The 25282-nt window shown below is 44.5% G+C and overlaps 1 protein-coding gene across 1 annotated transcript in view; it reads left to right on the top strand.

Moving 5' to 3' along the window:
- The window catches only part of tnk2a (tyrosine kinase, non-receptor, 2a), a gene marked incomplete at both ends in the record, with an annotated part of 57671 nt that overhangs the window by 20357 nt on the left and 12032 nt on the right, over positions 1–25282 (top strand). Inside the window, 8 exons of the mRNA XM_080752385.1 lie at positions 436–630; positions 4281–4372; positions 8717–8761; positions 10700–10962; positions 11329–11523; positions 16666–16975; positions 20758–21048; positions 22206–22304. Of these exons, the coding sequence (XP_080608511.1) occupies positions 436–630; positions 4281–4372; positions 8717–8761; positions 10700–10962; positions 11329–11523; positions 16666–16975; positions 20758–21048; positions 22206–22304 (1490 nt within the window). The remainder of the gene's footprint in view (positions 1–435; positions 631–4280; positions 4373–8716; positions 8762–10699; positions 10963–11328; positions 11524–16665; positions 16976–20757; positions 21049–22205; positions 22305–25282) is intronic.

The following is a 25282-nucleotide window of genomic DNA, read 5'->3' as shown; positions in this document are numbered from 1 at the left end:
CCTGGAACTGCTTAAATTCCCCGCTCCACTTCGAACGAGGTTTGATTTTTCAAGCTAGCTGTGGGTTCGTCATAAACCCACCTGACACAACAGTGTCCGTTTTCAAAGCAATTTACCAGTAAAGAGCAGGGATATCATTTGTATCTACCTTTTTTTGTTGTTGACAAATTTGAACGTATCAACTATTTACAAAAGTATTTCTTTCTTTTCTTTTACCAGGACAAGCAGGCACAAGTTCTCTGTCAAAATATTAGTGTTCACATGCAAGAAAGAGGAGTACAATTTAGACCATTAGACTAACCTTAACCATCAAAGGACAACTCCGGTCTAAATAACTTCAAGTCTAATTTTCCTACTTATATTGCATACATATACCCATGCATACAACATACATGACAGTGTGTCTGTAACGTCAGTGTCCACATTCCTCCACAGAGCAGAGCACTACTGGTGGCGAGGTCAGAACCGCAGGACGCTCCGCGTGGGTCAGTTCCCTCGCCACGTGGTAACGGCCGTGGCCGGCCTGTCGGCCCACGACATCAGCCGTCCGCTCAAACACTCCTTCATCCACACGGGACACGGAGACACCGACCCTCACAGGAGCTGGGGCTACGCCGACCGCATAGACAGGTTAGCACGTTAGCACGTTAGCATGGAGACACAGACCCTCACAGGAGCTGGGGCTACGCCGACCGCATCGACAGGTTAGCACGTTAGCACGTTAGCACTTTAGCACGGAGACACCGACCCGCACAGGAGCTGGGGCTACGCCGACCGCATAGACAGGTTAGCACGTTAGCACGTTAGCATGTTAGCACTTTAGCACGGAGACACCGACCCTCACAGGAGCTGGGGCTACGCCGACCGCATAGACAGGTTAGCACGTTAGCACGTTAGCACGTTAGCATGTTAGCACTTTAGCACGGAGACACCGACCCTCACAGGAGCTGGGGCTACGCCGACCGCATAGACAGGTTAGCACGTTAGCACGTTAGCACGGAGACACCGACCCGCACAGGAGCTGGGGCTACGCCGACCGCATAGACAGGTTAGCACGTTAGCACTTTAGCACGGAGACACCGACCCTCACAGGAGCTGGGGCTACGCCGACCGCATAGACAGGTTAGCACGTTAGCACGTTAGCACGGAGACACCGACCCTCACAGGAGCTGGGGCTACGCCGACCGCATCGACAGGTTAGCACGTTAGCACGGAGACACCGACCAGCACCGCAGCTGGGGCTACGCTGACCGTATCGACAGGTTAGCACGTTAGCACGTTAGCACGGAGACACCGACCCGCACCGCAGCTGTTAAGTTAGCCACACCCATCTGTGTTTTTGGATCGGCACTTTTGACCCACAAGGTGGCAGCCTCCAGGAAGAAACCCCAAATACAAAGGGAATACGTAATTGCTCATAACAACCACACCAGGGGGTCTAATGAAGTACTGTCAACCTCCTAGACAGAAAACCAGAAAAAGTACAAAACTATGGCACCGCCTCTTTAAGTACCAGCTCTTATGCCTTAACTTAAAGGTCTGTCCATACTGTCTCCGACCACCGAACCTTTTCATCAGAGAGTTCAGACTTTCCGACGTGCAGCTTTCTGAACTCTAATTCGAGGTAAGGCTTTTTAGAAGATGCGAGTGACGTCATTTTGTAGTTGAACCGGAACCTTCCTGATGAAAGGTTTAGTGGTTAGAGACAGTATACCTTTAAGTTAGTTAGTTAGTTAGAGCTGGTACTTACTGTAAGGCACAGATTGTGACCCAGGGACCCCCTTCCTAACTACCAGCAACCTGGGGACTAAGACTGGGCGATATTAGGAAAACCTTCCATATTTGTTGCGACCGTAAGGTCGCAGTTACTATCAAAACCTCGACCAGCTGTCCGTCAGTTCGTCAGTCAGTCTGTCTGTCACACGTCACACGTCCCACGTCCCACTTTTGCCCTGCTCATATCTGCGCCACCGTTGCCCCGATCCATGCCAAATTTTGCATACACACTCCTTAGTTAGTTAGTTAGAGCTGGTATTTACTGTAAGGCAATCAAAATACAGCCCAGACTGTTTTCTTTTTGCTGCTCTTAGTGCATCACTGTGTTTATTTAAGCATTATTACCAGATGCTCTCAGTCAGTGAGGGTAGAACTGAGTCCTTCAACACTCACAGACCAGGGTTGGTTTCTATTGGTGTAGCTTTGACCCGTTGTAGTCTTCATAGAACACATGTTAATATGTAATATTTTACATTGTAATTAGAGAAAAGAAAAGATGAATGTTAAAATGTTTTCATTTACTGCTTTCTATCTATGGTTTTAGGGATTTGAATGATGTTGATTTCAGTGGGTGGCGACATATGTACACGTGTAAATAGTATTAAAGAGATCAGCGGCTTATTGTGTCTAAAAATACATATTTATTTACGAGTACGCATGCCCCCACCCACTGAAATCTACTTGCTAAAACAATAGAAAGCAGTAAATGAAAACATTTTAACACTCATCTTTTCTTTTCTCTAATTACAATCTAAAATATGAACCCTTGTTGTAAAAAAACAAAGTTGTCCCACAGTTTGAGCCACAGGCCCAAAAGCTCAAAGAATAGGGTTTTGCCTGTGACGTCATGACATAATTTTTGTTTTGTTTTTTTCTATTAATTTGGTCATTAAGGTACACAGAACGAGAGGCCTGCTCTGTCGGAAACATTGCGAAAAAATGTTGTGGCCATTTGTATCACTGTCCCATCGACTTCACTATACAGGAAAGAAACACACCAAAATAAATATGCTTTAAGTAGCATGTGAGGGGTCAAACTAGGGGTTCTTGATGATTCTGAATCCATTGCAAGCATTTGTTTTGCATGAAAAACATTCCTTGCGCTAGAAAACGGACCAAAATAACGGTGAAAAGTGATTCTACCACTTTTTCGAGTCACGTGTTCAAATACTGGATTCTGATTGGCTAAATTCCGGAGGTTATGAGAGGACCACTGCCGCAAAGTTGTGTGTCCGAGATCAATGCGCCTCAGTGTACATCCGGGGACTTTCCCCCAACCAACAAATGAAGGTCGCAGCGGTCCTATGTTTACTAACGTGCGTACTATCGTCGCCGATTTATTTGGATCCAATGCAATCCGCCAACTTTAAAGCCCCTTTTCTCTGAACCTATGCCTTTCTGGAAGCGAACAGCCTCTATTTACGGCCGGAACGGTCCTTCTAACTGACGTTAGCTTAGCTGTATGCTAGACATCTTTCTCTGCATGGAGTTGGCGTCATCTGGTGGTGAGTAGAAGATGTTGTTTGTGGAACTATTTGCTGTCGTCGCGGAAGTTTTATAGGCAATAATGATTGTAACTTAAGATCCTTGCAAGTTACAACTATGTGTTTTCTTTCATGTATACGGGAAAAAGTGGTAGAAAAGCTATTTACCACTCGGGGTCGGACATTATGCTCTCATAATGTCCTGAGTGCGGGTGTTATCGGACTCGGCTGCGCCTCGTCCGATAACACCCGCACTCAGGACATTATGAGAGCATAATGTCCTCTCACTCGGGGTAAATTGCTTACTTACTCATCACTTTTCTCAGGTTTGAGAGGCTGAAATCTAGCCCAAGGAATGTTTTTCATGCAAAACAAATGCTTGCAATGGATTCAGAATCATCAAGAACCCCTAGTTTGACCCTCACATGCTACTTCATATTTATTGTTGTGTGTTTCTTCCAGTAGGCTATAGTGAAGTCAATGGGAAACTTTTTTTCGCAATGTTTCCAGCAGAGCAGGCCTCTCATTCTGTGTACCTTATTGACCAAATTAATAGGAAAAACACAAATTTGGAGTATGTCATGACATCACAGGTCTTCTCTCATTTTGGCACAGTGGCTTCCCAGCTATTTAAAGCTATACTGTGTAAGTTGCTCAACTAGTGGTCAGTAGCTGTATAGCAAACCGCGGTCACGTCTGCTTTTTTCGGCCGTCTCGGCCGCCTGCACCTCGCCGAGATCTATCTTTAGAGTCCCTGGTTCCCGTGCGTCCAGGCATTCCAGAGATACGGACTCAAGATGCAAGATGCGCTGTGATTGGCCGGCAGTGTATGATGACGTAATTTTGCCGCGAAATCCGGACCCCGGCCAGAATCATAGAAAACATATTTACAGAAGGCTTTAGGGGCTGAAATTCACAGAGTGGGTGTTCTAAAACTTTAGCGATTTAATAGTTAGATCAAATTTAAGATTTGTTTAATTGAAAAAGTTGCATAGTATAACTTTAATGTCTCTTCTCCAGTCTGTACCTGGGGAACCCCATGGACCCTCCTGACATCCTGGGGATGCACCCCTCCACCGCCCGCCCCACCAAGCTACCCAACCGCACTAAGAGTGAGTTACCACCAAACTACCACCAAACTAGCACCAAGCTACCCAACCGCACTAAGAGTGAGTTACCACCAAACTACCCAACCGCACTAAGAGTGAGTTTAACACCACCAAACTACCCAACCGCACTAAGAGTGAGTTTAACACCACCAAACTACCCAACCACACTAAGAGTGAGTTACCACCAAACTACCCAACCGCACTAAGAGTGAGTTACCACCAAACTACCACCAAACTAGCACCAAGCTACCCAACCGCACTAAGAGTGAGTTACCACCAAACTACCACCAAACTAGCACCAAGCTACCCAACCGCACTAAGAGTGAGTTACCACCAAACTACCCAACCGCACTAAGAGTGAGTTTAACACCACCAAACTACCCAACCGCACTAAGAGTGAGTTTAACACCACCAAACTACCCAACCGCACTAAGAGTGAGTTACCACCAAACTACCCAACCGCACTAAGAGTGAGTTTAACACCACCAAACTACCCAACCACACTAAGAGTGAGTTTAACACCACCAAACTACCCAACCACACTAAGAGTGAGTTTAACACCACCAAACTACCCAACCGCACTAAGAGTGAGTTTAACACCACCAAACTACCCAACCGCACTAAGAGTGAGTTTAACACCACCAAACTACCCAACCGCACTAAGAGTGAGTTTAACACCACCAAACTACCCAACCGCACTAAGAGTGAGTTTAACACCACCAAACTACCCAACCGCACTAAGAGTGAGTTTAACACCACCAAACTACCCAACCGCACTAAGAGTGAGTTTAACACCACCAAACTACCCAACCACACTAAGAGTGAGTTTAACACCACCAAACTACCCAACCGCACTAAGAGTGAGTTTAACACCACCAAACTACCCAACCGCACTAAGAGTGAGTTTAACACCACCAAACTACCCAACCGCACTAAGAGTGAGTTTAACACCACCAAACTACCCAACCGCACTAAGAGTGAGTTTAACACCACCAAACTACCCAACCGCACTAAGAGTGAGTTTAACACCACCAAACTACCCAACCGCACTAAGAGTGAGTTTAACACCACCAAACTACCCAACCGCACTAAGAGTGAGTTTAACACCACCAAACTACCCAACCGCACTAAGAGTGAGTTACCACCAAACTACCCAACCACACTAAGAGTGAGTTTAACACCACCAAACTACCCAACCACACTAAGAGTGAGTTTAACACCACCAAACTACCCAACCGCACTAAGAGTGAGTTTAACACCACCAAACTACCCAACCGCACTAAGAGTGAGTTTAACACCACCAAACTACCCAACCGCACTAAGAGTGAGTTTAACACCACCAAACTACCCAACCGCACTAAGAGTGAGTTTAACACCACCAAACTACCCAACCGCACTAAGAGTGAGTTTAACACCACCAAACTACCCAACCGCACTAAGAGTGAGTTTAACACCACCAAACTACCCAACCGCACTAAGAGTGAGTTTAACACCACCAAACTACCCAACCGCACTAAGAGTGAGTTACCACCAAACTACCCAACCGCACGAAGAGTGAGTTTAACACCACCAAACTACCCAACCGCACTAAGAGTGAGTTTAACACCACCAAACTACCCAACCGCACTAAGAGTGAGTTTAACACCACCAAGCTACCCAACCGCACTAAGAGTGAGTTTAACACCACCAAACTACCCAACCGCACTAAGAGTGAGTTTAACACCACCAAACTACCCAACCGCACTAAGAGTGAGTTTAACACCACCAAACTACCCAACCGCACTAAGAGTGAGTTACCACCAAACTACCCAACCGCACTAAGAGTGAGTTTAACACCACCAAACTACCCAACCGCACTAAGAGTGAGTTACCACCAAACTACCCAACCGCACTAAGAGTGAGTTTAACACCACCAAACTACCCAACCACACTAAGAGTGAGTTTAACACCACCAAACTACCCAACCGCACTAAGAGTGAGTTTAACACCACCAAACTACCCAACCGCACTAAGAGTGAGTTTAACACCACCAAACTACCCAACCGCACTAAGAGTGAGTTACCACCAAACTACCCAACCGCACTAAGAGTGAGTTTAACACCACCAAACTACCCAACCGCACTAAGAGTGAGTTTAACACCACCAAGCTACCCAACCGCACTAAGAGTGAGTTTAACACCACCAAACTACCCAACCGCACTAAGAGTGAGTTACCACCAAGCTACCCAACCGCACTAAGAGTGAGTTACCACCAAACTACCCAACCGCACTAAGAGTGAGTTTAACACCACCAAACTACCCAACCGCACTAAGAGTGAGTTTAACACCACCAAACTACCCAACCGCACTAAGAGTGAGTTACCACCAAACTACCCAACCGCACTAAGAGTGAGTTTAACACCACCAAACTACCCAACCGCACGAAGAGTGAGTTTAACACCACCAAACTACCCAACCGCACTAAGAGTGAGTTTAACACCACCAAACTACCCAACCGCACTAAGAGTGAGTTACCACCAAACTACCCAACCGCACTAAGAGTGAGTTTAACACCACCAAACTACCCAACCGCACTAAGAGTGAGTTTAACACCACCAAACTACCCAACCGCACTAAGAGTGAGTTACCACCAAACTACCCAACCGCACTAAGAGTGAGTTTAACACCACCAAACTACCCAACCGCACTAAGAGTGAGTTACCACCAAACTACCCAACCGCACTAAGAGTGAGTTTAACACCACCAAACTACCCAACCGCACTAAGAGTGAGTTACCACCAAACTACCCAACCGCACTAAGAGTGAGTTTAACACCACCAAACTACCCAACCACACTAAGAGTGAGTTTAACACCACCAAACTACCCAACCGCACTAAGAGTGAGTTTAACACCACCAAACTACCCAACCGCACTAAGAGTGAGTTTAACACCACCAAACTACCCAACCGCACTAAGAGTGAGTTTAACACCACCAAACTACCCAACCGCACTAAGAGTGAGTTTAACACCACCAAACTACCCAACCGCACTAAGAGTGAGTTTAACACCACCAAACTACCCAACCGCACTAAGAGTGAGTTTAACACCACCAAACTACCCAACCGCACTAAGAGTGAGTTACCACCAAACTACCCAACCGCACTAAGAGTGAGTTTAACACCACCAAACTACCCAACCGCACTAAGAGTGAGTTTAACACCACCAAACTACCCAACCGCACTAAGAGTGAGTTTAACACCACCAAACTACCCAACCGCACTAAGAGTGAGTTTAACACCACCAAACTACCCAACCGCACTAAGAGTGAGTTTAACACCACCAAACTACCCAACCGCACTAAGAGTGAGTTTATTGTTTATTGAAAGGATCCCCATTAGCTGACGCCTGGGCGACACCTAGTCTTCCTGGGGTCCACATAAAAGACATGCATATAAAAACATGAAAAAAAAATACATCATTGCAAAAACATTATACAAACATTATATCGTCGTTGTCGGGTAAAAACCTTGTATGTCCAAAACCGTTCGTTTTGCATTTATCATTTTAAAAATGATTTAAACTAGTGAAAACAGCCGATCTGCAAGCACACAACGCCTCGCACCGCACAGGCATCAAACAGAAGTGTGTGATAGAGGCTGGCACCGCCAGGCTACCGCGGACCAGCTTGCGTTTCCACCAGATTGAACCAGAGCCCAGTTCTCAGTGAACCACCATCTGAACTGTCCCCCAGTTCAGATGGTGGTTCACTGGGAAAAAACAAGGATTTTGTGGTTCCAGTTCTGAACCAACTTTTACGGTTCAGAACCAACTCCGGTTCTCGGTGGAAAAGCACACCTCTGGTTCATCCCATAGGCGGGACAAAGAACCTCTGGTTCATCCCATAGGCGGGAGAAAGAACCAGAACCGGTTCTTTGCCGGTCAAAAAGTGCACTAGGAGTGAAAGGTTCACACCCCACCCACCAAACTGCCCAAACGCACTAGGAGTGAGTTCACATAGCGTTGCCACCCTTCAGAAATTGAAATAAGGGACACCTCTTCCGGCCGTGCGGCGGGCGGGGTGCGTATTGCGTTTTTAAAGTACCAAAGTTTCTAAAAGACATTTTGAAAACGGCAGATCTACAAGCTCACAACAACACGCTGTGAGCTCATAATACCCTCTCCTGTGTTTCATTTGTACTTTCCGTTCTGAATGACGGCTGAATTCCCCTCCCAGGATCCAGGCAGGTTTATCTCATCTCATCTCATCTCATGTCACCTTCCGAAAGCTCTGCCTTGAGTTGCTTTATAACATTATTTATGATATTATTATTTGTATTATTATTATTATTTCTCTCTCTGTCTCTCAGAGCTGCCGCCCCCCCGCCCACCCCAGCCCGCTGTTCTGCTGAAGAGTGAGTCTGTCTGTCTGTCTGTCTGTCTGTCTGTCTGTCTGTCTGTCTGTCGTGTGTGTATGTGTGTGATGTATATGTTTGCATTTTTGTTTGTGTTAGGGCATTCACGAATAGTGATTTTTTAGTATTCGAATTATTCGACCTCAAAGTATTCGAATAGTGGAATATTGGACAGGACTGGCCAAACTGACAAATATTGAGTAAGCAAGAGGCGAACATTGTGAAAATATCAGATCTACATGCTCACAACGCCTTGCGCTGCGAGGCGTCTGCGGAACCGAGTCACATTAAATGTAATACCTACAATTCCAAGTGCTTGTCAGGGTGGGGGTCCCCAGTTCAAATATGTTTATTTTGGGGTTCACGGCCTAAAAAGGTTTGAGAACCCCTGGTATAGAGCATTAACACATTCATCCACCAGGGGCATTGACAACTCATTCTTATGACTTCCTATCTCGCCAAGCTTTATAAACTATAGATTTTTTAAAAGAGAACACAATACAAAAAAAGTGAATATTTTGACTTCAGTGAACAACGTGGAATAGTGACTTTGATATGTGAATATTTGGTGAATGCCCCCACCTAGTGGTCACTAGTGTGTGTGGTCCTAAACATCAGGACTTGGTCATACAACATCTTTCAGATGTGAGGTTTTTATTGATTTTTTTTTCTTTTAATTAATCCATGTCTGTTTTATTGGCGTCAATCTGGCTGCATGTAACCTCGTGTCACCAGTCTTTCCACCTCGGAGGAAAGCCTGGAATTGGTTTACAACGGGTCGTTTGATCCGGTCTGGACCGGATGGCCGAAGAAGCGAGCGGCGTCGCTTTGTTTGGTTCCCCAATCCCTATTAACACATATGGTGCCAACCCCGAGTTTCCCGAGTTTGTATTGGTACTACCGCTGTGCCAACCCCGAGTTTCCCGAGTTTGGGCCATTTTTGAAAAAAAAAAAAAGTGTTGTTTTTTTTTTCAATTTTTTTTTTCAAATTTTTTTTTTGGACCTCCAGAAATGTATTAGGCATGATCGCGATCGCGAAATTGCATGTTTAACCCCCATACCAACTCATTCTTTCAAACATGGCAGCCATGTTTGTTTACATCTGAAGAAAACATAATGGCTGATAAATCATGAATGCCTGAACGGATTTCCAAGCAGATTTTTTTGTTTGAAAGCTGTGAACAGCATCTACACACGTGGTGCATCATCTAGGCATGGGCGTGCACTTTTTACACAATTGCACAATTACATGGAAGTCTATGGTAACCATGGCAACGCGAGACATTGAAGAGAAAAAATCATTGCAACATAAGTGTTAAAATGCTGGGGTAGCCTAGTGTAGTCTTGTCATTGATAAATTAGAAGTCATTTTTGGGTAAAATGTTAACACATTCATTGCCTTTTCTAAATGGCCCCCAAGTTCCTCACTGCCACGTTCCTAAATTTCTTAGTGCACGGATCAATTTTTTGTGCACGGATCGTGCACGCCCAAATGTGTAGTACTTTTTCACAGCTTTCAAAAAAAAAAAAAATGTAAACAAACATGGCTGCCATTTTGAGAGATGTGTTTGTTATGGGGCTAAATATGCAATTTCGCGATTGCGATCATGCCTAATACATTTTAGGCATTTTTTTTTTTTGATTTTTTTTTTTTTAAACAGGAAAACTCTGGAAACTCGGGCCTTGGCAGCCTGAGACTACTGTAATTATTCTGCCCCCACTACAAGGACTTAATTCTCTGATTTCTCCCCAATGTGTAATGTAGAATAGTAATAACTCGGGGAAACTCGGGAGGAGGCAGCAATGTGCATGAGGACTCATTATGTCACTGTGTGTGTGTGTGTGTGTGTGTGTGTGTGTGTGTGTGTGTGTGTGTGTGTGTGTGTGCGTGTGCGCGTGCGTGTGCGCGCACGTGTGTGTGCATGTGTGTGCGTACAGAGCCGTTCTACGACTCTGTCCTTGACGACTACGAGGACGAGGAGGACCCGTGCGGCGTCGGCGTGGCGTCGACGTCGTCCTCGACGGGCCTCAAGAGGCTGGGCGTGTCCCTGGGGGGCGTGGCCCTGGGCCTGAAGCTCCGCCCCTGGGGGGAGGGGCTGGTGCGGCCCGCCAAGAGCGAGGTGTCACTCATAGACTTCACCGACGACAGTTTCAGCTCCGCCTCCCCCTCGCCGCTGACCAATCAACAGGACTCTCTACAGGTAGGCCCCTCCCCTTCCTCCCCCCCCGACCAATCCACAGGACTCTCTGCAGGTAGGCCCCTCCCCTTCCTTCCTCCCCTGACCAATCCCCAGGACTCTCTACAGGTAGAGCCCTCCCCTTCCACAGTGGCGTCAGTTCAGCAAAAGCTAGGGTATGGAAAGCTTTCCACCTCAAATTTGCGGTGGATAGCTCTCCACCGTACACTCTGATACGGGCTTTAGTCGGCACGGCGGTGATAAGCTATCCACCTCGGTGTAGTCTTTTTAAGTCATAAAACTACAACATTACGTCATTCCTTCTCTCTCTCTCTCTCTCTCTCTCTCTCTCTCTCTCTCTCTCTCTCTCTCTCTCTCTCCCTCTCTCAGGACACTCCCTCCATCCTGGACTGGCCCCTCCCCCTGCCGGCCTACGACCAGGTTGCGGCGGACGCGCTGGAGGACCAATCAGAGGACCAGGAGGTGCGCTCCATCTACAGGGGATTGGCCGACGAGGACCACGCCCACCTGGAGGGGCGGAGCCAGTCGCAGTCAGCTGACCTGTTCCAGGAGCTGCAGAGAGAAGTGAGCAAACCCATTGGCTGTTTGCTGCTTAACCCTTAACACGTCCACTGACGTGTATTCATTCATTTTAACCCTTAACACGTCCACTGACGTGTATTCATTAAGTGTGCCTGCCATGCAATGGCAAAACACTTATTGTAATCCGCCATACTTAAGTCAGTAAGTAAGTAAGTAAGTCATGTTCTTGCAAATTTCTGCTCGTAATAACTGCCGCACAATTTACGCCACCCCCGCAATATATACATCAAAATGTGCGCCTCGGCCGGGAATGGTGTGCTATTACTTTTCTTTCCGATCCGCGATACGATTGCGATGTAATTCGCAAAAAACGACGCCCAAAAACCCCATTGACTTAGAATGGGGGACTCCGAAAAAAAAACAGAAACTTTGGCGCCACATAACTCTGCCATACTTTTGCCTAGCAACGTGATTTAAACTTTAAAATGCACACACAAAAAAAAAATGTTCTCAAAAAAAAAATTTCTCAATTTTTTTCTCAAAATTTTTTTTTCTCAAAATTTCTCAATTTTTTTTTTTCTCAAAAATTCCTTTTTCTCAAAAAATTTTTTTTCTCAAAATTTCTTTTTTTCTCAAATTTTTTTTTTTCTCAAAATTTTTTTTTCTCAATTTTTTTTTCTCAATTTTTTTTTCTCAATTTTTTTTTCTCAAAATTTTTTTTTTTCTCACAACAATTTTTTCTAAAAAAAACTGTCGTTAAAGTGCGACCCGTGATAACGGCCGAAAATGCGCCAAAACGCCACTAATTAGTCGAAATGGCTGTGGGTGGTGTCATATGAAGAACCATAATGTTAAAGCTTATGCAAAAAATGGTAATGTTAAAAAATTTAACGCTAATGCTAACACCAACCGCTACACAAGGTTGCACAGACTTAGCGAGCTGCAGGCACACTTAAAATTTCTTGGAAATTTTCTTTTCTAGTTCATTTTAACCCTTAACACGTCCACTGACATGTATTCATTAAGTGTGCCTGCCATGCAACGCAATGGCAAAACACTTATTAAGTGTGCCTGCCATGCAATGCAATGGCAAAACACTTATTGTAATCCGCCATACTTAAGTAAGTAAGTCAGTAAGTAATGTTCTTGCAAATTTCGGCACGTAATAACTGCCGCACGATTTACACCACCGACGCAATATATACATCAAAACGTGCGGCTCGGCCGGGAATGGGGTGCTATTACTTTTCTTTCCGATCCGCGTTACCATTGCGACGTAATTCGCAAAAAACGACGCCAAAAAACCCCATTGACTTAGAATGGGGGAAACTTCGGCACGTAATAACTGCCGCACGATTTACGCCACCCCCGCAATATATACATCAAAATGTGCGGCTCGGCCGGGAATGGTGTGCTATTACTTTTCTTTCCGATCCGCGATACGATTGCGATGTAATTCGCAAAAAACGACGCCCAAAAACTCCATTGACTTTGAATGGGGGACTCCGAAAAAAAACCAGAAACTTTGGCGCCACATAACTCTGCCATACTTTTGCCTAGCAACGTCATTTAAAATGTAAAATGCTCACACAACTTTGGTCTTTTTCCGACCAATAGGGATGAGCTGTAATTGATTAAGCAAGTGCCCTTCACCAAACAGGAAGTGCCTCTATAACTCATGAACCGTTTGTCGTACAGACTCGCGGCTGGTGTCATACATTTTTTTTTTCTCAATTTTTTTTTTTTCTCAATTTTTTTTTTTCTCAAATTTTTTTTTCTCAAAAAAATTTTTTTTCTCAATTTTTTTTTCTCAAAATGTTTTTTTCTTTTTTCTCAAAATGTTTTTTTCTCAATTTTTTTTTCTCAATTTTTTTTTTCTCAAAAATCTTTTTTTCTCAAATTTTTTTTTTCTCAAAAACTTTTTTTCTCAAAATTTTTTATTTTCTCAAAACATTTTTTTTCTCAATTTTTTTTTTCTCAAATTTTTTTTTCTCAACATTTTTTTTTCTCAATTTTTTTTTCTCAATTTTTTTTTTCTCAAAAATTTTTTTTTCTCAAATTTTTTTTTCACATTTTTTTTTCTCAAAAAAAAATTTTTCTCAAATTTTTTTTTTCCTCAATTTTTCCTCAAAACTTTTTTTTTCTCAAAAAACGTTTTTTTTTTCTCAAAAAACGTTTTTTTTCTCACAAAACAATTTTTTCTCAAAAAACTCGTTAATGTGCGACCCGTGATAACGGCCAAAAATGTGCCAAAACGCCACTAATTAGTCGAAATGGCTGACTTCCTGTTTGGTTTCTGATTGGCTGCTGGCCTTGTGACGTGGGTAGAGCTGCGAGGGCCCGGTCATCGCTGCTTGCAGCTTTAATTCATTAATCGTCCATGACCTTAATTGGGGCCTATTTCGCCAAACAGGAAGTGCCCCTCACCAAACAGGAAGTGACCCTTGATCTCGTGAACCGTTTGTCATACAGACACGCGGGTTGCGTCAAATGACAAGATTAAGAGTCCTTAAACTTAATTGGGGCCTATTTCGCCAAACAGGAAGTGCCCCTCACCAAACAGGAAGTGACCCGTTTTCTCGTGAACCGTTTGTCGTACAGACATGTGGGTGGTGTCATATGAAGAACAATAATGTTAAAGTTTATGCAAAAAATGCTAATGTTAATAACGCTAATGCTAACACCAACCGCTACACAAGGTTGCACAGATTTAGCGAGCTGCAGGCACACTTAAAATTTCGTAGAAATTTTCTTTTCTAGTTCATCTTAACCCTTAACACGTCCACTACATGTATTCATTCATCTTAACCCTTAACACGTCCACTACATGTATTCATTCATCTTAACCCTTAACACGTCCACTGACATGTATTCATTCATCTTAACCCTTAACACGTCCACTACATGTATTCATTCATCTTAACCCTTAACACGTCCACTGACATGTATTCATTCATCTTAACCCTTAACACGTCCACTGACATGTATTCATTCATCTTAACCCTTAACACGTCCACTGACATGTATTCATTCATCTTAACCCTTAACACGTCCACTGACATGTATTCATTCATCTTAACCCTTAACACGTCCACTACATGTATTCATTCATCTTAACCCTTAACACGTCCACTGACATGTTTTAATTCATCTTAACCCTTAACACGTCCACTGACATGTATTCATTCATCTTAACCCTTAACACGTCCACTGACATGTATTCATTCATCTTAACCCTTAACACGTCCACTGACATGTATTCATTCATCTTAACCCTTAACACGTCCACTGACATGTATTCATTCATCTTAACCCTTAACACGTCCACTGACATGTATTCATTCATCTTAACCCTTAACACGTCCACTGACATGTATTCATTCATCTTAACCCTTAACACGTCCACTGACATGTATTCATTCATCTTAACCCTTAACACGTCCACTGACATGTATTCATTCATCTTAACCCTTAACACGTCCACTGACGTGTATTCATTCATCTTAACCCTTAACACGTCCACTACATGTATTCATTCATCTTAACCCTTAACACGTCCACTGACATGTATTCATTCATCTTAACCCTTAACACGTCCACTGACATGTATTCATTCATCTTAACCCTTAACACGTCCACTGACGTGTATTCATTCATCTTAACCCTTAACACGTCCACTACATGTATTCATTCATCTTAACCCTTAACACGTCCACTGACATGTATTCATTCATCTTAACCCTTAACACGTCCACTACATGTATTCATTCATCTTAACCCTTAACACGTCCACTACATGTATTCATTCATCTTAACCCTTAACACGTCCACTGACATGTATTCATTCATCAAACTTCAGGTGCTTTTCCCAAACTACTTCGGGAGTTCGGAACCTGCCGTGGTGTCCTTATCCCGAAGAACTTAAAGGGGAAGACCACCCATTTTCAATATTGCATGTCATTAATACTGGAGGATTGATTTTGGGGTTTGTATTGTAAAGTACAACTTGATGACATCACACCGTTGTACTTTACAATACAAACCCCAAAATCAATCCTCCAGTTCTAGGCAACACAGAAGAGGGGGAACTTTTTTTCTATTTCCACACAACTCCTCTAAGGTATATTAATGACATAGTTCAATATTGAAAATGGGTGGTCTTCCCCTTTAAAGGAGGACTTCACCACTTTTCAACCCATCTTCATATAATAGGTCCTCACTAATGTTCATAATAAAATATCACCATTTTTTTCTACTCAGTCCAAGTCTCCTAGGAGAGCTGTGGGAAGTTCCGAATCCATCGTCTTGTGACATCATCATTTTCCAAAAAAAGAAATTAATCATTATTTTTGAAAAAAAAATAGATTTTTATTATCGCGAGAACAATGGCTTCCACTTTAACATTGCCAACTTTTCAGGAGTAGAAAGCCTGCATTTTCTATTAGCTTGGATTCCCAATCGATGATGTCACAAGACAATGGGTTTCTCACCCGCCCTAGCCTGATTTCAGACTCTGCGCTGGAGCTTGAGTCTGAAGTTGTCCCTATTCTATTTGATTTAAAAGGGGAGGGGATTTGAAATTTGAAATTCCCAATCACAAGAGATCTGGTGGGAGGGGTTGTGTTTGACTTGTGTACACAAAACATTCCCCTCCCCCTTCCCTCTATGACAGGTTGTTGTCTTTGATGTTTCATTGATTAGAGAGAAGCACTAACGAGCTATTGACACTTGTATGGCTCAATCAATGACTGCAGTTCAGAATCCCTTCTGAAGTTCAAAGGGAGCAATTAAGAGCTCTGGTGAGCCACCCCTCCCTCCACTGTTTCTGTTGATTTTCAAAAGTTAGACGCACCCCTCCTCAGTCTTGCATTGATTTCATTGGTTGGTGCGCCAGATCGGCCAGGACACCGACAGAAAGAGGCGCGTCATATGACAAAACCAGACCAAGAGAAGCAGTCTACTCAGAGAGTGGGCCTGTCTATTGGCTGGAGACAGGCAAGACCCGCCCACAACCCTCCTCTGGCTCTGAGAAAACATTATATTTACACTTGTATTCAAATTCTATTTCTTTCTTCTCTCTCTCTCTCTCTCTCTCTCTGTCTCTGTCTCTCTCTCTCTCTCTGTCTCTCTCTCTCTCTCTCTCTCTCTCTCTCTCTCTCTCTCTCTCTCTCTTCCCCCCTCCAGGTCATGGTGAAGCTACAGGTTCCCATGGCGACGGGCCGCTCCCTCCCCTCCTCGCCCCTCCCCCTGGCCCCCGTGCCCGCCCCCCTCCTCCCCCCCCTGGCCCCGGTGGGGGGCCCCCACAGACAGATCTACCTGCCCACCCCCCCGTCCTGCGAGGTGGAGGGGGGAGGGGGCCGCCCCGTGCTGCCCCCCCGCACCCCCGTGCCCCCCCTCAGGCCCTCCAAGCAGGTGGGGGGCGTGGCCCTGCCGCCGCCAGCGTCGGCGTCGTGGAGGCGGGGCAACAACCCTCGCTCCAGCTCCATCTCCCTGGGTCAGTGGCAGTGTTGTTTTTGACAGCAACATTTTGATTTAGTTTTAAGCCCTTTGCACACAGGACAGTTGTGTTTGCTGCATGAATAAAACATGTTGGATTTGGTGTGCAAGGCTGTGTGGAATCGGCGCTGCGGATCCCAAAAGGAGTCATAAAAGGAGTGATGAGTTTTTTTACCACATGCGACAAGACGCACAAATCCAACTGGGTTCGATCGAGAAAAAAACGCACGGCCGCAGCCACTCGTCGCACGGCTAATTCGGATCCGGTGTGCATGAGGTCGTAGAGAATCATTGTTTTCTTTAAAAAAAATTAAATTGTCCGTTTTTATCCGTGCGGATAAACGCGCCTGTGTGCAAAGGGCTTTAGTCCAGTTTCAATTGCTCTTGTTAGTTTTGATCACATTTAGTCAACCTCCTCAACCTGTCTTTATTTAGTCAAGTTTTAGTCGACAAAAAGTCAAGCCTTTTAGTTTTTAGTCCAAGACAACGTCATTTCAGTTAGTCTTGTTTTAGTCGACAAAAACGTTTGAAATTTTAGTGTAGTTTTAGTCGGCGCAATTATTTTTCCCCTTTAATTTTTTCCAGCAAATAAATAGAACATATTATCCATCTTATCTCAGATTATTTCACATAGAATTCTCATGCTTTTTTTTTTTTTTTAAATGTTTTTTATCCCACGGTTTTTGCAACCCATTTTTTCTCACCCGGTGACTACCTAACCTGTAGTCCTGGTTTCCGCTCTCCCCCTGCCGCGCCAGGGGACATTGGGGAGAACCCGGCTGGCTAGGGGGAGGTAGTAGAGAAACCAGGACTACTGCATGTCTTTGTGTGCGGGCCTATGCCCAAGGAGACACGGGGAGAACATGCAAACTCACCACAGAAAGGCCCTATCGCCAACCCCACCTAAGGTGTGGGTGCTGATGACGCGGGTGGAGGAACACGCCCCCAGCGCCCACAGCTTCCCCCGGCGGGAATCGAACCCAGGACCTTCTGGCTGTGAGGCGAAGTGCTAACCACTGCACCACCGTGCCCCCTTCTCTCATCCTTTTGATGAAAAATACAATTTTAAGGAATACAGTACAATACAGTACAACATGGTTATAGAACCAGTGGTTGTAGTTCAACCAACCCAGTACAACAGTACAGTAGGCTACACAGGCATTGACACTAAGGCTTGCCCACCTGCCCCCTGGCAGGTAAATAATACCTTCGGGCAGGTGGAGTTTACTTTGAGGTTGCCCGACCAGGCAAGTGCTGGTTTGAGAGGGGACATAACCGTCTATGAACACAAAAAAATGAAATCGTCCGTTTTATCCGTGCGGATAAACGCGCCTGTGTGCAAAGACCTTTAGTCATAGTCTTTTGAATAAAATGTAATTTAGTTGTAGTCATAATTTAGTCACCTGAAAACTTTTAGTTTTAGTCTAGTTTTAGTTGACTGAATATCATAAGATTTTAGGCGACTAAATCTACAGTTGATTTAGTCGACTAAAATGTGTTTCGGCAGGCCTTGATGGCATCGTAATGACTGATTTTACACTTGGTTGCGTGCTGAAAATGCTGATCTACAAGCTCTTGTAGTTGTGAGCTTGTAGATCAGCTATTATCAGCACGCAACACCGGAGAGCAGCCAAACATACAATGACTCTCTTCTCCACCAGTCCCTCACTAACATTTTAGTCTAGTCTTAGTTTTTATTTCGTTTTTACTTCGTTTTCGTCAGTGAAAAAAACGCAGTCGACAAACATTTTTCGTCATAGTTTTAGTCGACGAAATCAACACTGGTCAGTGGTCCTCAACATGCGGGGCAGGACCCCTGGGGAGGGTCCCGCCCTCCCCAGGAGGTCTTAAATATGTAAGGGAAACGTCTGGCTGAGCGGTCGTTATCGACAATAACGAGCGCCAGACGTTATGCCGCTTATGACACGGCTACCCAATAACATAAAAATCTAGGCCTAGAATTATTGAATGCTTTAACCAGTGAAAAATAGCAGATATACAAGGATTTGTCCAAGGCTTAAAAACGTTTAAGTAAATACTTTATGAAATGTCTATGGAAGAAATGAATGGGGAAAACACTTCCGACACCGGAGTGAAGACGGGGTGGGGCTTCAACTGCGACGCTCTATATTAGCCCGGGCAATTAGTGACACAATCGTTCACTTTGTGATACAAGCACCAAATGTTGCACAAAGTTTCCTCTGGACCTACTTTTCCCAAAAAGCATGTTAGCCACTCAATTTTTTTTTCCAAAATAGTTCCCATTGACTTTCTATACAGTAAAATAATAAAAAAAAAATAATCTGCTTTAAATAGCATGTGAGGGGTCAAACTAGGGGTTTTCATGATTCTGAATCCAATGCAAGCATTTGTTTTGCACAAAAACATTCCTTGGGCTAAAAAGCCCCCATAACACTACTATGGTTTAGTGTACAATGTGATGACATCACACACTGTACTTTACAATACAAATCCCAAAATCAATCCTCCAGTTCTAGGCAACACAGAAGAGGGGGAACTTTTTTTTAATTTCCACACAACTCCTCTAAGGTATTTTAATGACATAGTTCAATATTGAAAATGGGTGGTCTTCCCCTTTAAAGCAGATTTTTTTTTTTGTATTATTTTACTGTATAGAAAGTCAATGGGACCCCAACTCTATTTGTTTTTAATTGAGTGGCTAGCATGCTTTTTGGGAAAAGTAGGTCCAGAGGAAACTTTGTGCAAAATTTGGTGCTTGTATCACAAACCGAACGATTCTTCCAAAAAATGGACTTAATTTCCCACACTATATTGTAAATAGTATTTTATATCTCTATCTTACTAGTTTTATAGCTGCATACGCAAAGACCCGCCCCCTCCTGCCTCTGATTTGCCTACCGACCTTCCGTGTCTGTTACGCACACGGAAGAATTCCAAGCCTGTCAATCAAAAATGCCTATCAATGCGAGACGGGTACCAGAGAGCCGGAAGAGGCGTCTACCTTTTTATGTCTGTGGAACCGCCCACTTCCCACAAAGCATTGTGGGAAATGTATTATTTTTTGGAAGAGACTTTGATGCAACTTTGAAAGAGCACAGATCATGCCCAGAACAAATGTTCTTAATGTCTGAGTGCGGCCCAAGATGACTCAATGTTATTCTCCATAGAGAAATTACTTCTGTGAACCGGGGGATGAGCGAGTGGCGTAATGACTTCGTTAACACTCGGGTGACTGAAAAAAAATCACTTCCACTCTGACCGTATTTATCAGTCAAATTTGACAGGTAAATTCTCTCCCTTTTGGCCCAGGAGAGCAACACCTCCTCCCCTGCTGCCAGCGGGGGTTCTATTGTCTTCCAAATGGGAATTAGAAAGGGGAGGAGTGGGTGAGACCTGTCTTTATGACCGATAACTAACAGTCAGAGTGGTATAATGGTATATTATTTCATACTTAGGAAACGTTTCAGAAGGGGAAAGACAACAAGAACATATGTTTTGAGTATTTAGGAAAAGTCATAGACCTTCACGGGGAGAGTTATTGCACTTTGTGATCTCAAAATGACCTGTTAAGCCTCCAACAGAGTCGTTTAACGTTGTAGTTTTATGACTCAAAAAGACTACACTGCACTACACCACGGTGGATAGCCTTCCACCGCGGACCCGACTCTGATCGAGGCTTTAGTCACCCATGTGTTAAGGGGAAAACAGTAGTGCCTTCTGAACAGATTGATTACCTTGCTATTGTAAGTCGCTCTGGATTGTTAAATTGTTAAATTGTATTTTATCTTCATCTCCCAGGCGACGAGCAGCGGGGGGCGGAGCCAGGCTCCTACAGACGGGCCCCCCCCCAGATCCCCCCCAGAGACCACGCCTCCTCTGGCCCCTCCCCCTCCTCCTTCTCCCAGCCCAGCTCTCGCTCCTCCTCCCCGGGGGCGGGGCTTATGATGACGACGCTGCCGGCTCCGCCCATGATGCTCCCCCGCTCCTGCTCGCCACTCCCCCTGCCCCCTCCTCCCCTCTCTGCCGCCTCCTCCCCCTCGCCCCTCCCCCTGCCCCCGCCCCCTCTGGCGTCCTCGCCGCGGCGCGCGGGTACGTTATGTTATGTTTTATTGTTGTGTTGTTGCCAGTGTTGGGGAAGTTACTTTGAAAGCGTAAAGGTCGTTGCACACTGCTGCGTTTTTCGGGCCGAATATCGGAGTGAATTTCGGAGCACGCAAATAAAAAAATCAACCTCACGTTATGTCAGTCACGTTTGCACACTGACGCCCGTTTCGCGCACCACTCGGTCCCTTGCTCTCTCTATCTCTCTCTCTCTCCATGCCCTGAAAAACGCATTTCGCAAAGAAAAACGCAGCAGTGTGCAACCAGCTTAACTTGTACACAGGGACGTGCTGGCCATTGGGAAAAGCGGGACAACACCCGAACGGCCGGTTCATTCCCGGCCGGTCCAGGCCGGCCGCTAGGGAATGCTGAAGATTCAATCTGGGTTTCCTGGGAAAGCTTTTCAACTTTACTTAAAACTTTACATAAAAATATAAAAATGGAGATATTTTCAGTGTCATATCTGTCGATAGCGATTCCGATAAGATACATATTACATTATAAAATATTATTGAACTCAAGTCTGAGTAAAAAAAAAATCAAAGTTTGAGAACCACTGCTACATATTACTATGAGAGCACAATTAACTCACCCACTGCATATGACGAGTTTGACGAGCTATATTTATGGGTCCACTCTGCTTATGACGAGTATGACGAGTTATCAATTAGCTTTAATAACTATAAAACAAAAAAGTATGATCGCCGATTTGCCGTCCATAGCGCTCTATGGACCGGCCCTATTCACAAAAAACGGATCTGGATGTTCCAGACCGTAAATGGGGGGGCGGGACAACGACGCCTGTATCCTGTCTGCCGAAATCCCATCTGGTTTAATGTTACACAACACCAGCGTGGCGCTCCGTCGGTTTCGCTTTGGGAAATGGCAGGCTGTTTACCGTCGTAGCTTACCGTGACTGGATCGTATTGTGAATGGAATCGGTGAACCATCGCGCAATGGATTCGCGCGCGTCCACGTTAAAGGTAGGCAAAATCCTGGCGGTGTGGACCATTAGAAGGGTCTTAATAATAGCGGTGGGTGAGTTTTAATATAAGTAAAAACGTTGACATGTTTGGTTGCAGCAGCAGCAGCAGCAGCAGCAGCGGCGGCGGCCGCTGCTTCCTCTTCCTCCTCGTCTTCCTCAGGGCTTTATGGAGGAGTTCAGGGCTCTCTAGGACACCTCCTTTCCTCCTCCCTTCCTCCACCCGTCTCCTTCACCTCCTCCTTCCAGACCTCCTCCTCCAGTAAGTCCCTCTCTCTCAGGCACGAGCACACATACTGTAAGCGAGTATTCCTACCATAGGAGAGACATCCTACCATCACTTGGACTGCGCGGGTGTGAATGCGTTTATCGTGGGCTTGCCCAGGCCTTACGGCCTGGGCATAAATAGAACGATTGCATTCACCACGGCTTCGTAACTCGCGCGGCGCTCCGCCGGCCGCGCGGCCCTGGCCCGCTCTTCGCGGCCACTCGCGCCTGGGGCGCTCGGGCGCGAAGAGCAGGACCAAGGTCCGCTGGCCTTCGCACCGCTTGCAATGTCGTGGACAATAACTGTGACATCTAACCATAAAACGAACGCTCCTTCAAACACCGTCTCCTATGTTTGGAATAATAGCCCCTTTTCCACTTCGAGGCAGAACCTGAAACAATTTTTTTTTTCTGGTTCAGGGGTGCCGAAATACCCCGAAATAATTTGATAATATCTGTAATTCATTTGGACACTTAAAACAAATATTTTGTATGATTTTAAACTTGAAGTACAAAGTTATTTTCAGTCAGTTCTGACCAAAATGACTGTTATCTCAACGTTTTCCTCGCAACATAATCACTAAAATATGCTATGAATATAAGGTCTTGGGAGTGTAAATAATTAATATAATATAGCTCCCGCTCTTGATGTGTTTTGGGGGGACCTTCCCGGTTAGTTCTGGTTCTATGGAAACGTAAGCAGAATGTTGGTCCCGGAACTTCACAGGTTCTGGAAAGTTCTTGGCTCTGGAAAGTTCTGGTTCGACCCTACAGTGGAGAAGGGGCTTTAATAGACATCAAAGGGGGCTTGAGCCCCTGCCCTTTTATCCCTCTGTAAAAAGTGCCCTCTCCAGACCATGAATGCAGTTTTTACTACGGTGAAAGAAACACAAACGCCCCCTCTTTCCATGCCATACCTGAAGGCAGCATTCAAGAGAATAGCCTTGTCCAAACTCTCCTGAACTTGAATACAGCATTTTATGTTGAAAGAATTGCCCTCTCTGTGTAGAAATACATGTTGTTACGCCACATCTCCAGTATTCACTTGATTATGCTTAGCTCAGTGTGGTACTCCAGCACCGGAAATAGCCGACCTCCCAGCCGAACTACAACGGTTGTGAGCTTGGAGGTCGGCTATTTTCGATACTTCCTCCAAAAGGCGCTTTTAGAAATCGCAATCAGCGTCGTCGTTTGGGTCATCAGGGGATAGCGAGTTGTGTTCACATTTAACCTCAGATTGTTGCGACCGTAGGTCGCATTTAGTGTGAAAACCTGCACATCATGTCCATCCGTGCGTCACACCTCATGTCACACTCCATATATGGCCAAAGACAGAGTTCATGTGCAGGTGCGGCGCGTCACCGCATCCCATATATTGACATCCCTGATGTCATCAATATTAAGCCCATATCTGGGAATGCCCATATACATAGACATATTGTGTCAGTCTCTGTTTTAGAAATGGGGCTTAAAGGAGTAGTTCACCCCCAAAATGACTTTTTTTCTATTGATTAGTCACACCATGGAGACTAGAGTTCAATAATATTTTTAGTTTTTTGTCGCATTCCTAATGTAACGGAGGTGATCCGAACCTCCCCACCCGGGTTCGTACCCGGGTCTCCCACGCTAAAGTCCAATATCTTAACCACTAGACCAAAGAGACATCTCTTTGGTCCGGGGGAGATACTAGACTTTTGAGGCTTCAAGGCTGGGGCTGCGACTCTCTCCGTCACACTAAGACAAAAATGTGATAACAATAAATTTACCCCCATTCGTTTTCCGGAATCAATGGGGGTAAATTTACTCGAATCAAAATGTTGTTTTAGGAATGTGACAAAAAGCAAAAAATATTATTGAACTCTAGTCTCCATGGCGTGACTAATCAATAGAAAAAAAGTCATTTTGGGGGTGAACTACTCCTTTAAGTCGTAAACCCTAGGTTTGCCACCCCTTATTTCTTTCTCAAATGCATCCTCTGTCGCCAATTATTTGAGACAAGCACAATTATAAATGGTCATAATCGTTCCCATGTTAACTCATTGAGTGCCAGCCTATCACCACTAGAGGGCGCCCAGTGACCAGAGAATAATAGAGATATGCTGGTAATGCATGCCCAAGCCCTGGAGCCATGACTTGCCTGAACACTTTCCTTTGTGCATGTACAGGAAGAGGATGAAGTTAGCTTGAAGTTAGCTATTGGCTACCAAGCATTTTAGAAGCCTTATTTTCGTCAACTTAGCCATGATTAAACCTTGCACACCTCATGCATGGGAAAAAAACAGAGAAGAATGAGCTCTAAAAAATCCAATGCAATCCTGGATTGCATTGGAGTGGATTTGTGCAGTTTGTTCACAGCTTTCAAACAAAAAAATCCGATTGGAAATCCGTTCAGGCATTCTTGAGATAATCGCCATTATGTTTTACATGTAATGTAAACAAAAATGGCTGCCCTGTATGTTAGATGGGGTTGTATGGGGGTGGAACATGCAAAATCGCGATTGAAATCATGTTCACCAGATTTGATGGGGTCCAAAAAAAGAAAAAAAAAATTCAAAAACATTTTTTTTCAAAAAAAAAACGATTTTTTTTTTTTTTTTTATTAAAAGCCGAACTTGTTCGGGATCGGCACTCTACGATACGCTAATAAAGCCGAACTAGTTCGGGATTGGCACTCAAAGAGTTAAAAAAAACATAATAATAAAATAAAGTGGAAATACCCGATCTACAAGTTAAAAACCTGTCACAGCGTGGCACATTTTGAGCTTATATATTGGCTATTTCTACTTTTCATGTATATATTTTTTTTATATTGTTGTTAAATAATGTCAACTATTCGTCATTATCTGCCTTGTGTACTTTTAGTTAAAGAAGCCTAAAAGCCAAAGACAAATGTTGTTTTCAATTCATAACATTCCATAATGTTCAACGACAGAGACGCATGACAATTACTGATAATGAATCACCAACCTAAAT

Source organism: Nannobrachium achirus (assembly GCF_963921795.1).
Source record: "Nannobrachium achirus genome assembly, chromosome: 21".
Classification (NCBI taxonomy): Eukaryota; Metazoa; Chordata; class Actinopteri; order Myctophiformes; family Myctophidae; genus Nannobrachium; species Nannobrachium achirus.
The sequence above is the reverse complement of the archived record's forward strand: the minus strand, read 5'-3'. Positions and strand labels throughout refer to the sequence as shown.